Here is a 16,720-nt window from a genome sequence, read left to right on the forward strand (position 1 = left end):
CATGAGAAATAGCCTTTATTTTTTAAAATCAAGACTAGTTTTTAATCATTGAGTGATTATTGATAACTGACAAATTATAGGGTACAATAATTGAAATAAACATATTCTAAAATGAAGAGATTCAAGGCAAATGGTGAAATACACCAGCTACAGGCCAAAGAATTTCAGAGTCAGATACTGTATATCCAATGCAACTGTTTCAACACAGGGATGAAGTTGGACCTCTGAGTTAGGCTTAGCACATCTTTTAAAACATTGAAAAAATAAAAACAAAAACAGCTTTTTCAAAAGTCAGGTGAACATCAAATCATGGTCCTGTCCAAGTGCATGATGAAAATTGAAAATTACCTTCCCTGCAAGTATGAATTGTGGTCATTTGTCAGCATTTACTCTGGGACCTTAAGTTCTTCAAACCTCTAGACAATTAAACACTCTAGATATTTAATTGGATATATTAGGTATTTAATTTTCATGTAAAGTATGTGTTCTACAATAGAACCATTATCTAAGAGGAAATAAAAAAAACTTATGACCTTTTCACCTGATACATGAAATATGAGAGTTTTCACTAACATGGTGCCCTATGGATATAATGAGATATAATTTCTATCTTTCTGCAACAGACACAGCTAAGAAGGTAGATCTAGGAACTTCAACTAAAACATGATCAAAATTTGGCATCATATACCTGTATGAACATTTGGTCAATTTTTCCATTCAATATAGGACAGAATTCCTAAATCTCCTATTTACCTGAATAAAAACTAAAAGAAACGACTTACCCTGGTTTGAATAAGCTTGCCCAACCTGTGATGAATTTTGGATCTCTGGAGAATAGCAGGATGGCAAATAAACAGAAGAGAACAAATACTGCCTGCTCTGCAAACCTGTTTTGGAATAAAATTAAGTTAAGCACTTAGCTTAAATATTGGCCTGAAGTTTAAATTCAGTCAGAATGGTAGAAAACATGAAGAGGAACAAATGATTTAAGGTGTTTTTTTATGTGATAGGCAAACGAAATGCAAGAGAAACCTATAAAATGAATATAACTCCAAATGTTATTCATCTGTTTTGTAACACATGTCATATAACAAGAGTCTGTTTGGTTTATTGGACTAGGCATGGGTCAATCTGAGCTCTTATCTTGCTTTAAGCATGAAGCCAACTGGGTGTTTTTGGCCAGTCACTTTCACTCAGTTATAAGGAGAAGGCAGTGGAAACATCACTTCTGAAAATCCTGCCAAGAAACCTGCAGCAATTTCCTCATTTAATTGCCAAGAGCCACTACATCTTCTTATTTGAATCTTGGTTGTACATAAGCATGGATATAAGCAATTGTTAGAAGAAATGTCTTTCTAGGTTCAGCTCCAAGTGGGGAAAAAAACACTGGAAGAATGGAGGCTGCTTGGAAAGATGGTTTAATGGTGGACAGGACCACATGGCTTGAGGTCCTGAACAGAAAAGGGGGGGGTCACATGCTTCCAGATGTTCGGTAAAGAAGAAAGAGAGAGAGAAGAAGAACTTGCTGGGTTTTTAATACTCCTGTTTCCTGTTCCTGTGTAAGAAATGTATTCTGATTGGTTGTCAGACTCCCATGGGGTCATGCAAGGGCAACTCTCTAGGCTGTGTTTTGAGTCCAAGTTTGGTTGAGTTCCCAGATGTCATGTGGTGAGTTTCTGTAGAAGGCTAATCCTACCTTTATTATATAAAGTAAACTAGCTCAGGTTTAGTGGCTCATTGACAAAGCGGGGAGGCGGGGCAGGAAGTTGCAGAGAGCTACTTTGTCTTTAAAAACATGTTTCTCCCTTTTCACATCCAGGGAAATATAATATTCTGCCTTCTTAATATTTCCCAGGTATTTCAGTTTTCTAGGAGAGGGCTGGGTTTTAACTTCCTACACTATCTTCAGGTATTCAAATAAATAAATATCATTCTTTTTGAGGAACTAATGTCTGAAATGGCTAAATGTATATCTGGAAGGTCTTGAGTAGACAGCAGCAGCAACAGCTGATCAGGGCTGATTGTGAAAACATAAGCAGAGCCAGACTTGGGTAGTATTTAAATGAGTGATCATTGAGAAATACTGTATATAACTGTCTAGACAAGATTAGGGTTACTCAAAAACATTCCAGAAGAAGGCATCAGCAATCCACTTCCATACTATTGCCAAGACACATGAATGGATATGTCTAGGAAGCTCAACTGAGTCTTGCCTATATTTATACCTGAAATCAGTTTGCCATGATGTCTCATACCTTAGTTATATTCACATTAAATGATTGTCATATGTTATGCATGAGACTGCCCTGAAGATAGTTCAGAGATCACAGGAGATACGGAACACAGCACGGTTGGGTTCCGGCAGTCTGCCGGTTCGCTCGTGAGCGTGTGTGTGTGCTTTGCACATTCAGGCATACTTGATGCACGCTGCGCATGCAGGCACAGTGCAATAAAAATAGTTCTGCATGCGCAGAAGCAAAAAACAAGATGGCACCGCCTATGGCAGCGCCCAGAGAACCAGTTCAGGGGCACGGCAGGCCTGGGTTGTTGCCGGTTCCAGCAACCCAGGCCACTAAATTACTACCGGTTCAGCCAAACCAGTCTGAACCAGTAGGAACTCACCACTGGAACACAGTACAAATAGGCTTGTGGCAATGAAGATAATCTTTTATTGATTACATTGGCTACTTATTGCTTCCAGTCACCATTCAAAGTGAAGTTTTTGAGCTTTAAAAACGTCAGTATATGAGTCTGTTGATATTTTAAGAATGGGTTGTAAGACATTCTCTGGCTAGACAGAAACAACTAATAAATTGGCAGGTAGAGTTAAGTTTGATGCATTAAATCATCGTTGCTTTTTTGTGTGTATATTTTTAACCTATATTTTCAAATGCTTTGTGATTTATACATCAGTGACTGACGATAGCACTCCAAAAGGTGAATTTTGTTTTGATTTTTAATATGTGGAGACTATGTTTCAAAATTCCTACAGGAGTATAGCATTTAATGGCCAGAATCAGACCATTAAAACAAAACAATCATTGTTTTGTTACATATGAGCATTGTTTTTCAGGAATGTGAAAACGATTTATATTTAATTTGATTACATTAAATACAACACTGTGTACTAAAAATCAAATTTAATAATCAATTAAAATCTCAGCCTTTGGATGCTAAGAAGGGAGCAGAATGGAAAGCTACTTCATAATGAGTATTTAAAAGGAGATTCATTGCTAAACAACCATAGCATCAAAAAGTACTCTAAAGGCAACCAAAGCATCAAAAACAAATAAATTAAAAAAAAGTAGAAAAACCATCAATACATTTAAGGAAAGAAACAAGAAACAGAAGCCATTTCAAAGAAATCTGAAATTGCTAATTAAATTGGCAGGGGCTGGTTTAATGGAGTTTTTATATTCTTAAAAGCGTAAAAAGCCTTTGATTTTTACAGTGACACTTTGCAGGTTCCTGGTGTATAATCAGTTGAATGGTGGAGTAGGAGACTAATTTCTTGCATAACCATCCCTTAATGGTGAAATCTTATAAGTATTTTTTCAAGCAATCTGTCCTACCTTATTTTGCAGTATTTATGTAATATCTATATGCAGATTTTTAAGTCAGGTTTAAAAAGGTAAAAGTATAACACAAAAACAAAACAAAAAAATCTGAAGAAAGTGAACAAATTAAAAAGGTTGTCTGGCTTTTTCTGAAGTTGTCCCTTTTATTGTTCTATCTAAGAATACATAATTATAGGTACAATACACAACAACTGAAGCTGCATGAGCTAACTACCTTATCAACAAGAAAAGTGAAAGCAATGGTCATAAATAATTTATAGAACAGCCCGCTAATTACGTGGGCTGAAGTTTTTCAGCTTTTGTGATCATTATATAAAAATTCATGAAGGACATCATTTATTCCTCTCTAGGATCATTCTTGAGTGCCTGAGCTATAAATTTTGAAAACTCAGAAAATTAACTAATTAAAGAATGAGCTCACTCTTTACTTAAATAATTTAGCAGAGATAATTAAGCACAACAACAGTGACAATATTTCAAACGGAGTCTGTTATTTGAAATCTGCTCTTCAAGCATGGCTCCAACTAAGCATTCTTGATCAATGAAAAGAAGACATTAAAATAGAAGCAAAACACCCATAGGAGAATGTGTATTTCATGAACATTCTTATCGCTACAGTGATTTTGCTTGTAAAAGTGTTAAGCACAGCTGTTGACATACATTGAAATCTGAAATTTATGAAAAATCCCCATTATTAGATGACAGTACAGACATTAGAATTAAATTAATTCTAGAGTCCGTAGTTCTGACCTAGATGTACAATCATAAGCAAAGACCTTTAAACACATATTGCATATAAAAAATAGACAGGGCTTCCACTGCTTCATCTCAACCACCATTATAACTTTTTTGACAAAACCTGCAGATACCTTTGATGTTAAATGTGACCGAATAGAAATGTTACCATTATAATGCATCTATTTGATTACATGTGTCCTTTCCTAATAATTTCATCTTCTTGTTTGTGAGGTTTGTTATTCTCATTGTGACTTACTTTATTGGTCCCAGTTTCTCATAGTCCTCCGTTATAACTGCTCGAGCTCTGCCTTCTGCATCAGCTCTTATCTCAGATTTCTTCTTTTTGCAGTCTCTGATAATCAGAAAAGAGTGGGCGGTGGGGGGGGGGGAGTTACTCAGTTTAAGTTGTGAAGCCATTTCTCCAGATCATCCGCAATATTTATTGTAAGGTTAAGATCCTGGCTTGCAGAAAAGAATTCATAATGCTGTTGATTAATATGATTCTATTTTCTGATTTTTGTAATTATAAAATTTTGGTTGATTATTTGTAACATTTTGTTAAATTTGTTTTTTAACTTTAGAGAAATTAGGTTATCGTATTTTTCAGAGTATAAGATGCACCAAGATTTTGAAGAGGCAAATTAAAAAAAAAGTTTTTGCACTCTGCAGACCTCCCAAAAATAGCCCATTTTTCATGAAAACGGGCATACATAGCCTTTAGGAGGCTTGTAGAGTGCTCCTGGGGGCTGGGGAGGCAAAAAGTAGCAAAAAAAGGGCCAGTTTTTTGTCCTAAAAAGGGCGTTCATAGCCTTTAGGAGGCTTATAGAGTGCTCCTGAGGGCTGGGGGGAGGCAAAATGAGCAAAAAACAGCCCATTTTTCTCTCATTTTTACCCTCCGCAGTCCCAGGAGCACTCTGGAAGCCTCCTAAAGGCTATACACAGCGATTTTTGCAAAGTGGGCACGGTTTGGGGAGGCTAAAAATGCTGTATTCAGTGTATAAGACACACCCAGTTTTTCACCCCCTTTTTTGAGGGGAAAAAGGTGCGTCTTATACTCTGAAAAATATGGTATATGTCTAAGAGATACTTTTGAATGACAATTCTGTCATGCCATGAGAGTACACTATTTACGTATATGGCTATATTCAGCATCACTGGGGCATTTAAAGAATATATATTATCATTATTTTAGCAGCCATATGACTTTTTAAAAGGTTCTGTTCAATACCTATGAAATCCTGTTTCTAAGAAAGAATTCTAAAGAAAATGCCTCTATGAAGAAGATACAAGGTCTAGATTTGTCTGCCTGGACATTGGTACATGTGATCATTCATTGAGAATATTCATCTTGGCATTTTTGGCAAACGCCAATTATAAAATTGGAAAGAGTTAATAATATGGGTGGAAATGGTTGAGAATTTCCACAAAATGTGGCAAACAAAATATTCTTTAAAACAAAGTGAGAATGGAATTTAAGAAGCTATCATGTTGAGAACTATTCCGGGTACATTCTAAGAAACTCAATATTTTTGTATTTTTAGTTAGTAAAATAACTGAACATCTTTCTTTTCTCCTATCAGCAGCAACAATACTTGTACTGTATATGCAAAAAAATAAAGAAAGAAACAATCAGCCTCCCCAATTGTAAAAAGAATGTCACTGTCACTATAAAAACTATATTCACAAATATCTAATCTTCTGCACCTACGCATTATCTCTGTGCATTGAATGACTTCTTATTTCTCACTTTATCACAAAGTTAATCCATTTCAAAGAGATTTCTCACAGTTTACAGCTAGTCTAGTTACAGTGCATTCAGAAAGTATTCAGACCACCAGTTCACTTTTGTCCATTTTGTTTTGCTGCAGCCTCATTCTACAGTTGTTGACATTCATTTTTTTCTCAGTAATCTACACTCAGAACCCCATAATGACAAAGTGAAAATAGAATTTTAGAAATATCTGTAAATTTCTTAAAAAGAAAAAAAACTTTTGGGAAAGAATACGTGAATGTCAAATTACATTACTTTATAATAGAGATTATTTTAAATGTAGCATTATTTAAAATACAGAGGTTGCATTATCATAATCTTCATCACCTCATCTTGGCAGTGAAAGCAGCTAACATAAAAAATGTCAAGAAAACCAAATTAAAAACTAGCTATGAACTAGCTCAGACAACTTATCCTGTACTATAGGCAGTTTATTATTATGATGATTGTCTTTAAAGTTTAGAAATGTCCCTGAATTCCTTAGAAATGCCTTCAATTTGAAAATAAATGAAAAAGGCATCAGTGGAGATGAGAAGAGGATGTTGTAAGTACACAGATTACAAAAGGCTTACAATAAAACAGTTACCAATTAACAAATTGCATAATAAAATCATTGAAGTTTAATCCTTGTCAAATGTAACATGACCTGGTCCAAATTTCCAGGGAGATAGTTTAACTCTAATTCTGCAAAACCACTGAAGCTTGAAAGAAGGAAAAACCCACAAGCTTTTTACTTTCATAGAATGTGAATGTCTACTGTCATCACAGTGCATGTAAAGAAAACCAATAATTACAAGAACAGAACATTTCTTCTAGTTACTGAATATTCAACAGGTTTTTTTTTTAAAAAAAATAGTCTTTGAACCCAATACTCATTACAGCAAATTAGTGAAACTCCCTGCAGCTCTCAACAAAACTATGTCAACATCAGTTTCAGAATTTTTAATCATGATGGAAGAATAAGTGTAGAAAGAACTGAAAATTCTTCCAGGATTAAAAGCATCTCTACTATTTCCATTTCCCAGTTGAAATATCTTGCTATGTGTCTTTTGTGTGTAATGAAAAATTCCAGTTTTAAAAGTCAGCATGTTTAGGAAGAAAGGAAACAAGCACCATCGTTTAAACAAAAATGATTTTACAAAATGAAGGCCATCACAGAAAATTATATAAATGAAAAGAGGTTAAATATACATTCAATTTAAAGATGTCCCTCATTCCAGCTTTTGGATGAACACGCAGTTAAATTAATTATTTGAATTGCAAATGAAAACAAATTCAAATTATGTATATAACTTTGATGTAACAATACCTTAAGCTAATGCATCCATAAAGGAAGCATATCCAGAGCCATCCAAAAAAAAGGAAAAGTACCATTAAGGGAAAGGCAAACACAAACCAAGAGCCAAAGTTCACAACATCACATCCTGGAAAATAACTTAGAGAAAGAAAAAGACCAATTAATACAAAGTAGAGAAGATGTCTTTGAATACTTTTGAAATACTATGAAATATGTAGCCAATACAATATATCTTACAGCCTTCCAAAACCAATGTATAAAATGCAGTTAATAAAAGATTAGCCATGATTATCTGAATTTTTCCCCACATCCTCTAGGAAAATCCTACTCAACAGTCCTAATCCTGTAATTCCTGACGCACATACTGGCTGACTTCATAGATTTCATTAATCTATGCTGTACATAATAAACATTTTTAAACAGTGTCACAATAAGTTGGTCTAACCATTGTCGCTAGATTCACATAATATAATATTAGATTCACGTAATATATTAAGCCAATAAGAAAAAGTCACATTGTGCATTGTGTGAACTCTGGCTAGTTTCTGAGGATTTCCTTTTAGCATTGCCAGTGTTGTTAGTTTTCTACAAATACCAGATGCCCAATTCTGGCAAAAACTGTACCTCTTTAATTGTCCTGAAAGAATGAGATTCGGGGCTGTCCCAGTTAATGTTGCTGTTCCACCAATACTAGCAGCATAAGGGATGGAAATCAGAAATGCTTTCCATACATTTGCCTTATATTGTTCTTCCTTCATTACATCCAAGGAAATGTTAACTGTGACGTCCTTCTCTTCAGTCATATCTTTCCTTCAAAACATTCCAAATAAAAATATAGCATTTGAAATACATTTTTGCTTATAGGTCTACTGTTACCTTCCGAGATGAATATTTGGGGCATTTTGTATATTGTAATTAATAGGATTCTTCTGCAAAGGGGTAAAGCCTCTATGGGTTCAGGCTGGATTAAGTTTGAAGCAGCAATAGACTGCACCAGTGACATCCAATGTTTTGATTAATTTTAATCTTTTTTTGTTTAGGATTGTGACTATCTTTAAGTAGATGAAAAGTAAAAATGGTGTCAACTCTACATTTAATACAGAGATGGGAATGAAAACAGAGGACATGCTCAATATTTTTTTGAAGGAGAACATTATAATGTAAAGGGGTTGAAGCTATTTTATATGAACAGGAAGACTTAGACTAGGGTCCCCCCCCCATTTTGCCTATCATTGCTTTTAATGTATGTAGAACATGAAAATTCAGCAGACACAACTTTTCTTTCTTCCGCATTTTTGTTTTTGTTATCTTTTATGCAAGTATGAAAAATACTTAAATTCTGGAGGTTTGTTTCCTTTAAAGACAATAGGAGAAAAGTTAATTTGATGGGCCATAAACTCGGTGTCAGAGCATGCACTTAACTTGCAGAGGGCTCAAAGTTCACTCTTTAACATTTACTGTAAAAAGAAATAAAAGAGCAAGGAATGTTTGCCAGAAGGAACAGAAGACGCTGCCTCATACCCAATAGCTTAGCCATAGCTGAATCATAGGTAAACTATAGACTAGGTCCATTTGTCTAACACAATCAACACTGATTTGCAGAACCTTCTCAAATAACTCATTCTGGAGATGCCCAATATCACTATTACACGTAGCCTTATTGAACAATGCCTTTATTGGATTTTGTGTAAAACTACTATTTAACAGATTTAATAATACATGTGTGAACCTGCTTTCCTTTCCATTTTCTTATACCGGCATAGCAAAGAGGTAAGTTTTGCTTCCATTTCCAATTAATTACAGCATTGTTCTTATTGATTATATCAAGTGTAGTTGATCTGAACCAAAATTTAATCAAGGTAACACAATCTTTTCAGCTCTGGAGGCCACTATAGTAGCCACAGTTACCAATGTTGCATTTCAGTGTGTTTTTGCCTTCCCAACAAAAGGCTTTCTCCCCAATGCAGAAGCCTTTTATTCCAATCAGACAAACAAATGATGGAAGGACTGTGGTGTGATGCTATCCTACCATTATAATTATACTTGGTACCCTGATATAGACAATATCCTTCCGGCAGATAATTGACCGGAAAAAACATAGTACCATTACAGCAATCTCCCTTTCTACTGAATGAATTCCATATGGACAGAAGAGAAATCTCTTTAGCAGCATTCAAACTGGTGGAACTTGGAGACACTTTTTTTTTTAAGAAAACTAAAAAGATTCCCCAGGCACCGTTTAAGCAAGCCAGGATTACAACCATATTTTAATCTTGACTTGTAAGGCTAAACCAGTACTAAAACTAACCATGATTAATCTTGGTCATGAGGACATCCTGATAAACAGCAGCTCCTTGAAAATGGAAGCAGGTGGTTTTCCCCTTGCAACCATATCAAAGGAAAATGGAAGAATGCATACACAAACCCCAAATTCTCTTTCCAGATTTCTCAAAAAGGGACATCCAGTTATATGGAACCATGCCCAGAATTCTGGTGCTGTTGAGAATTGTGGAAACTGCGATCTGCAAGCAGTATCTAGAAATGCTACTAAAGAGGATGGGTGTGCTGTTGATCAGTAGATTTATTGCACAGAATTACAAAAACATGTATAGAAAGATCTTCTCCACATAGCAGCTTGGAATCCTACCTTCTCTATAAATTCATCCCCAGATCCAAACCCTAGTTGTCTTCTTAACATCTTTTTTGCATCAAAATCTGTGCTTATTTCTCAACTGTGAAGGTTCCTGTCCTTATTTACAAAATGTCATTCCCTACTAAGAAAATTAGAAAATCCCATCTCACTAGTTCCCCAAATCTTACAAAATATAGCAAGATATGGAAGATTACTTTCCATAAAAACAGCAATATATGCCTTGGAGATTACTGCCAAGTAAGCAATTTGATATTTCATAATGATAGTGTCTTCCTTTTCAATAGCAACTTACTCATTAGCATTTGTCAGAAGCTGCATCTCAGTTGGCACCATGTGAAGTTTATTCTGATGTACTGAACCTAAAAAAATAAACATTTTAAATGAGTATTTAAACAGAACAGAAAAATGATTCTTAAACTATATTTATATTATTATCATATTTATTAAACTTTATTATACAGTGTATGTGACTTGCATTGATTCCTACCATTATCAAAAGTGGTCTTCTTTGATATCTGCTTTTCAAAAAAGGCATATTCTGGTCATTCATAAAATTATGTTTTATACTTTAGAGCTCCATTAATGTATCTAATCACCTCTTAAATTCCATATACATTGATCTCTGCCATTTGTAGAAGCAGAGTTGCTAGTCTCACTATGCTGCATGGAATATTACTTTTTGATTTTTTTGAGGTTCTAAGGTAATTTTAAAAGTTTGCTGAGTACCCACAGGGCAATCATGGCATCATAAGAGAGTTCACAAATTATACTGGCTCAGAATATGATTTGGTTGCTTTTTGGTTTACGGCACCAAGCTCAAAGAGCACCAAGGATATTATAAATATTACATTAATGTTTTTGGCGTTTTTTTTTTTTTAAAGAAACAATAAATCTTCTTGCAGTTGCATATCTACTACAGCAGATATAGCAGATATGCAACTGCATATCTACTATATCTATTTCCAAACTCCCTGGAAACTTTTACATCTGATGGTGCCATATTTATTTTATTCATCTTATTGGGATTTTTCAAGATTCATAATTAACAAAAATCATCTTTAACTTTGTTGCCTTTTTTTTAGAAAAATATACTTATTGGTATTGTACTTCAGTGAAATGCTTGTTTTTTGTATTTATTAGAATCTTATTTTTTGCAGAGGGACATAATTAGGATCACTAGGGTTTAAAATACCCCATAGAGTTTTAATTGTAACAGAACCTGTGCTCTTTTGACCCTAAATCTTCTTGTATAAACTTTTCCACTTGGAACTGTCATCTTCTTTTACTTCTTTCTTCATACTAGGACAGACAGGATATTACAAAAAAGCACAAGGTGGACAAAGTCTATGAACCTGCTCACTCGGCTTGTTGAAAGTATGTGTCTTACTGCTCAGTGAACCTGTGACTTTTGCACTGTCATGTTTTATAGTTCACCATTTCACCAATCCTGGCATTCTTTCTTATTTAGGCAATAAAATGGTGTTTCAGCTCATTACTAGAACAACAGGGAAGGAATTAAAACAATAATATACCGCGGATGCATTTTCCATTCGACTGTACAAAAGTGTATGTCTCAAACTGGGCAAATGTTGACACAATCTAGTTTTTGAGTTTGTTCAAATCATTACGGAAAGGATTATGTTCTCTGGAACAGCAGGTCTATAATCAAGAACTTCTTGTCCTTGGCTATTTTAGATCTACTGAGGGTCATGATGCCAGGAAGGATTGTCTTAGATACGATTGAACCTGAGGTGGTTGGATCTGGCCACAGTTATCCATGTCTTGGTTGCACAGAACTCTGAGACTATCCTTGAAGAATAACAAAAAGCTTTAGTTAGCAAACTGTGTGTCAAGCCAAAACCTGACACAGTGAGCTAGCTAATTTGCTACCATATAGAACAAGAGTATCAAACTGAAGGCCCACGGGCCAGATCCAGCCCACAGGGTGCTTAGATTTTGTCTACGGGGCCACCCCGGAAATAGTGAAGGATTGACACACAGTGCCTCTGCCAGTGAAAACATAGTTCAGGGCAGGGGTGGATTTCAACCAGTTCGCGGCGGTCCCTGCGAACCGGTTGGTCGCCGAACCCGAAGTAAGTAACTTCCGGGAACGGCGAAGGCCCCCCACACGCCCGCGCGCGCCCGCGTGCCCGCGCCCGCTCCTTACCCAGTTTTGATGAATTCTGCGCTTCCACGCATGTGCAGGACGCATACAGCGCCTGCGCGATCCTCCAGGAGTAGCTGGAGCATCACACAGACGCTAGTACGCATGCGTGCGCCGCACACGTGTGCGAGGACGCTGCACACGTGCGCGAGGACGCCGCCGGCCTCATTCCAACCGAACCGGTTGGAACGGGGCGAGAAACCCACCCCTGGTTCAGGGGGACCATGATCTGGCCCTCCCAAGCTCCGTTTTTTACTGGCAGAGGGATGCAGGAGACCCTAGCTGCCAAAAACAGAGCTTGGGAGCCCGTTTTCTCTGGCAGAGCGCTGTGGCCATCACAAGCATCCCCAACACAAGTGACATCATGCTGGCCACGCCCACCCTGGTCACACCCACCCCGGTCCACAAAGGTCAAACATAGCCCTGATGTGGCCCTCAATGAAATTGAGTTTGACATCCCTCATGTCATGTAGAAAATATCATAAACCCATCATTCCTATATTGAAAATAGGTCTGTGATGATGGTGGCTTTGGGAGACACTGGCCAGAGGGGGGGGGGGTGCTAGGCTGGTGAGAATGCTGCTTGTCTGTGTGTAGGCAGGCGCTTTGAATACTGTGTACATCTGAAAACCTAATGTCCTTCTTATTCCTTGTTGCAGTACCATGGGAACTAATATGCATATACATATAAAGCAGGTTTCAAAAAAAATTCGACCAGTTCAGTGGACATGGCTAGGTGGGGGGGGGGACAAGTGACTGAGTGGGCACGGCCAACTTGACATCACTCATGCACACTCAGTCACATGACCCCCACATTAAGCCACGTCCACCAAAATAGTGGTGAACATTTTTGACAAGCAGGAGGGTGCCAGATCGGGGCTCTTCACTGTCTCCCAGACAGCTCTGGGGTTGAGTTGAACAGTCTGCTCTTGAAGTGGAAGCTGTGGCCAATGGGCTTGGCCCTAGCATCCCTGGCCCAGGACCACTTTGAAGACAATGGACCCAATGGAGGGAAGCGCTCCTCTCGGTGGGGCAGCTGTGCTCGTCTGCTCCTGGCCCAAAGCCTCGTGACACACACACCCGGCCAAGCATAGCTCACCTGCGCCAGGAGGCACCGGCAGCACTGGTGGGTCTCCATGGCAATGGGTGGGCAGTTGCGTGGCACTTCTAGCCCGGGTGCGTGCCTTCAAGCTGAGGCCTTGAGGCTCCAGATCGGCCCATGTGCAGAGAGTGCTCAGTTGGCTCTGGCTCTATCCGGGCTGGAGGATGCAGCACCACAACCGAACACCCATCATGAGGGTGCCACCAGGTGCCATCAGGTGCTTCCCAGTACAGGTGAGCCATGCTTGGCTGAACAGGGAATCGTGAGGCTTTGGGCCAGGAGCAGACAAGCATGGCTGCCCCACTGAGAGGAGTGCTTGCCTCTGTTGGGTCCATTGTCTCTGAAAGGGTCCCGGGCCAGGGATGCTGGGCAGGACCGTCTGAATGGCCATTTCCTTCCTCCAGTCTGACAGTCTCGTGGAGTGCAAGTGGCACCCTGCCTGGTTCACTTCTCAGCCACCGCAGACCCCGTAGGTAAATGGGTAACCCCCGGGAGCATGGTGGTGCCGGGTGAGGACAGAAAGCTGTCACCATCCTTGTGCATGCACATACCTTGAACCTGCATGTCCAAATGATACGTGTATGCATGAAGATGGCAGCGACTGCGGCTCTTTCTTCTTGCCAGCCAATCAGAGCTGAAAAGTGCTCTGTTCTCACGTTGTTGCCGGGCTCCTGGAGATGCTGGCAATCAGGAGGGCACGGGGAAATGGCGGCTGCCCCCTAATTTGGAAGCCAGATGGGGGCAAGCTGGCAGGGTCGATGGCAACAGCAAAGTCCGGCACTCAGAAAGGGCAAGGTTAGTGAGTTCCCAGCTGCGCCCTGCAGTGCCTCCATCGGCTTAGGGCAGTGGACTCAGCTGCAGCCCAGATGAGCTGAGGCTGCAGGGAGCCCCTTGCATGTTGCATCCCCCTCCCAGCCTTCACCCACACCCCTGTGCCATTTTCCAGGCTGCCCCTGTGCCCGTTGCAGCTACAACGGTGGCAGCTTCAGGAGACGCGGAGGCACAGGAAAAGGCTGGTCTCACTCTGCAACACACAGGAGGCTCTCCACACTTCCTCAGCTCGTCCAGGCTGCAGCTGAGCCACTGCCCTGAGCCAGTGAATGGAGGCACCACAGGGCATGGCTGGGAGCACGCTAATCTTGCTCTCCCTGCCACCACTGTCCTCTCCTCCCACTGTCCTCTCCTCCTGCTGCTGCCCTCTCCAGCATGCGAAGTTTGCCAGGCTGCAACAGCGGTGGTTTGGAAAATGCTGGCCAGTGGGGAAGGAGGACTAGGCTAGCGCGAATGTTGCTTACTGTGTGTAGGCAGGATGAGGCAGTTGTGTGGATGCACGTGGCGAAGGCAAGGTAGGGTGAGCATCTAAGCGGGCCGGTTCGGGGGCATGGCTAGCCAGTCATCACTACCAGTTTGGCAACCCATGCCCAATTACCACTATCGGTTCTCCAGAACTGGTCATAACCGGGAGCAACCCCGCTCTGATATAAAGATTCTAGGGCACAGTGCTTATCGCTGTTTCTTGGCTGAGGGAGCCAGAGTTGTCTGAAGACAATTTCTGTGATCATGTGGCCAAATGCACAGAATGCTATTCTTTCCCATTGAAATGGTACCTATTAATCTACCCACTTTTGAACTGCTAGGTGGGCAGGAACTGGGGTAGGTAACAGGAGCTCACCTTATTGCATAGCTCTTGGGTTAAACCCGGGCTGTCAGCTCTCCAGCTGACAAGTTCAGCATCTTTAACCCCTGAGCCACTGAACCCCTTTGCATATACATATACGTATACATATACTGTACATATACATATACCATATACACACCATACCATACTATACAATACCATATACACATGCACGCCAAAAATGGATGTATACTTTTAAGAACACATCAGACTTACCTTTATTTTCTTCTTTTACCCTATTGCAATCATTAGATGTTTCCTTATCTCCGAAAAGGCTCTTTAAAACAGCCAATGCAATTGGTAGCATCATAGCAGTAGAGGCTGTGTTACTCAGCCACATAGACAAGAAGGAAGTTGTTAGCATCATGCCTAAAATGAGCCTGAAAGAAGAGACGAGAATAGATTAAAATTCAGGATCTTATAGAATCTTTTTTTTTATTTCAGTTGAGAAAATGCCATGGAGACATCATTCTAGATTAATCAATACAGTGCAATATCACCTACCAGCATATACTAAATATACTAATTAGGTGCCTTACTGTCAGTCTTACCAGATAGCTAGACTCAGAAACAGATGTCAGATATGCCTAAAACTACTTTTGTTAAGAATGGCTATAGTAACAGAGTCTTGCAAGTCTGAATGTGCTTCTTGTCCTGTCTTTTTATGTCCATGTGAATTCACTTGAAGGGTTGTTGTTTGAGACATTTTCAGATCTCCTCTGCCACATTTGGGCTTCCACAATATTTATCTGCTTGCTGCCTTTATTCGCTCCATCAAGATCCCCTTCTTTACTCTCTATACTTCTATATATATTGGACTATAACTGATACCATCTCTGTTCTGACTGTGAATAAGCAAAACTGAGCCAGAGCACAACACAAATTATAAGGGATTAACAGGAAAAGGATTTAAAACCAGACACAAATATTAAAAACCCACCAAATGTCAACATTAGCCAATCCTGGCTGATCTCAAAAAATCTGAGCTGGGACAGACCCAATTTGTATTAGGATAAAAGATACCAAAAACCACAGGATGGTTGAATAAGTTAAACAATTGGGGGAGGGAGATCCTAAAAGAAGGCAATGACAAAGCTCTTTTGTATTGGCAGCAATACAAGTGTGTTCATGTACTCACCGGGAACTAAGATTGACTCAAAAATGCCTTTATTTTACTTTCTGACTCTTGGCAATTGCCTTGACTAGTCTCTGCAGGTTTTTTGGCAAGAGATTTTTGGAGTGGTTTGCCATTGCTTCGTTTCCACAGCTGAAAGTGACTGGTCCAAGGTCACCCAACTGATTTTGTGCTGGATAGGACTAGAACTCACAATCTCCTAGTTTCTAGTCTGATGTTTTAACCACCAGGACAGACTGGCTCTCTGACTTTATTTACAGGGATTAAAGCACAAAATGAAACCTGTGAGAATAGAAACACCTTTCCTGTTGTCCAGGTGAGAGTCACATCCATAGAATATGTTAAACAGGTTTGATGTTTTGCAATTATTTTCAGTGAGAATTATGTTTCTAAGCAAGTCTGTCCTAGGAAATCTTGCAGCAGTATGAGTAATTGTGGGTACCTTGTGTTGCTCTGTGTCAAACTAATAAGAGATTATAACCAAACATACACCACAAAGGAAACTATGAAACTATCATTATCCAGCATCTTCAGTTGCATCTGGAAGCCTATTGGGAGTCTGTGCACCTTGTGCAGAAGTAAAGTTACCCGAAAATAGCTTAGT

General features: G+C 39.2%; 1 protein-coding gene across 1 annotated transcript in view; it reads right to left on the reverse strand.

Annotated features, from left to right (window-relative positions):
- Positions 1 to 16,720, reverse strand: part of SLC13A3 (solute carrier family 13 member 3) — a 53,121-nt gene that overhangs the window by 15,138 nt on the left and 21,263 nt on the right. The window contains exons 3-8 of the mRNA XM_087720418.1: positions 15,198 to 15,361; positions 10,330 to 10,396; positions 8,009 to 8,194; positions 7,397 to 7,522; positions 4,573 to 4,668; positions 783 to 887 (exon numbers count right to left, since the gene is read on the reverse strand). Of these exons, the coding sequence (XP_087576544.1) occupies positions 783 to 887; positions 4,573 to 4,668; positions 7,397 to 7,522; positions 8,009 to 8,194; positions 10,330 to 10,396; positions 15,198 to 15,361 (744 nt within the window). The remainder of the gene's footprint in view (positions 1 to 782; positions 888 to 4,572; positions 4,669 to 7,396; positions 7,523 to 8,008; positions 8,195 to 10,329; positions 10,397 to 15,197; positions 15,362 to 16,720) is intronic.

Source organism: Thamnophis sirtalis, unplaced genomic scaffold (assembly GCF_051295495.1).
Source record: "Thamnophis sirtalis isolate CommonGarterSnake01/CBP01778 unplaced genomic scaffold, rThaSir2_p1.2 scaffold_7, whole genome shotgun sequence".
NCBI lineage: Eukaryota > Metazoa > Chordata > Lepidosauria > Squamata > Natricidae > Thamnophis > Thamnophis sirtalis.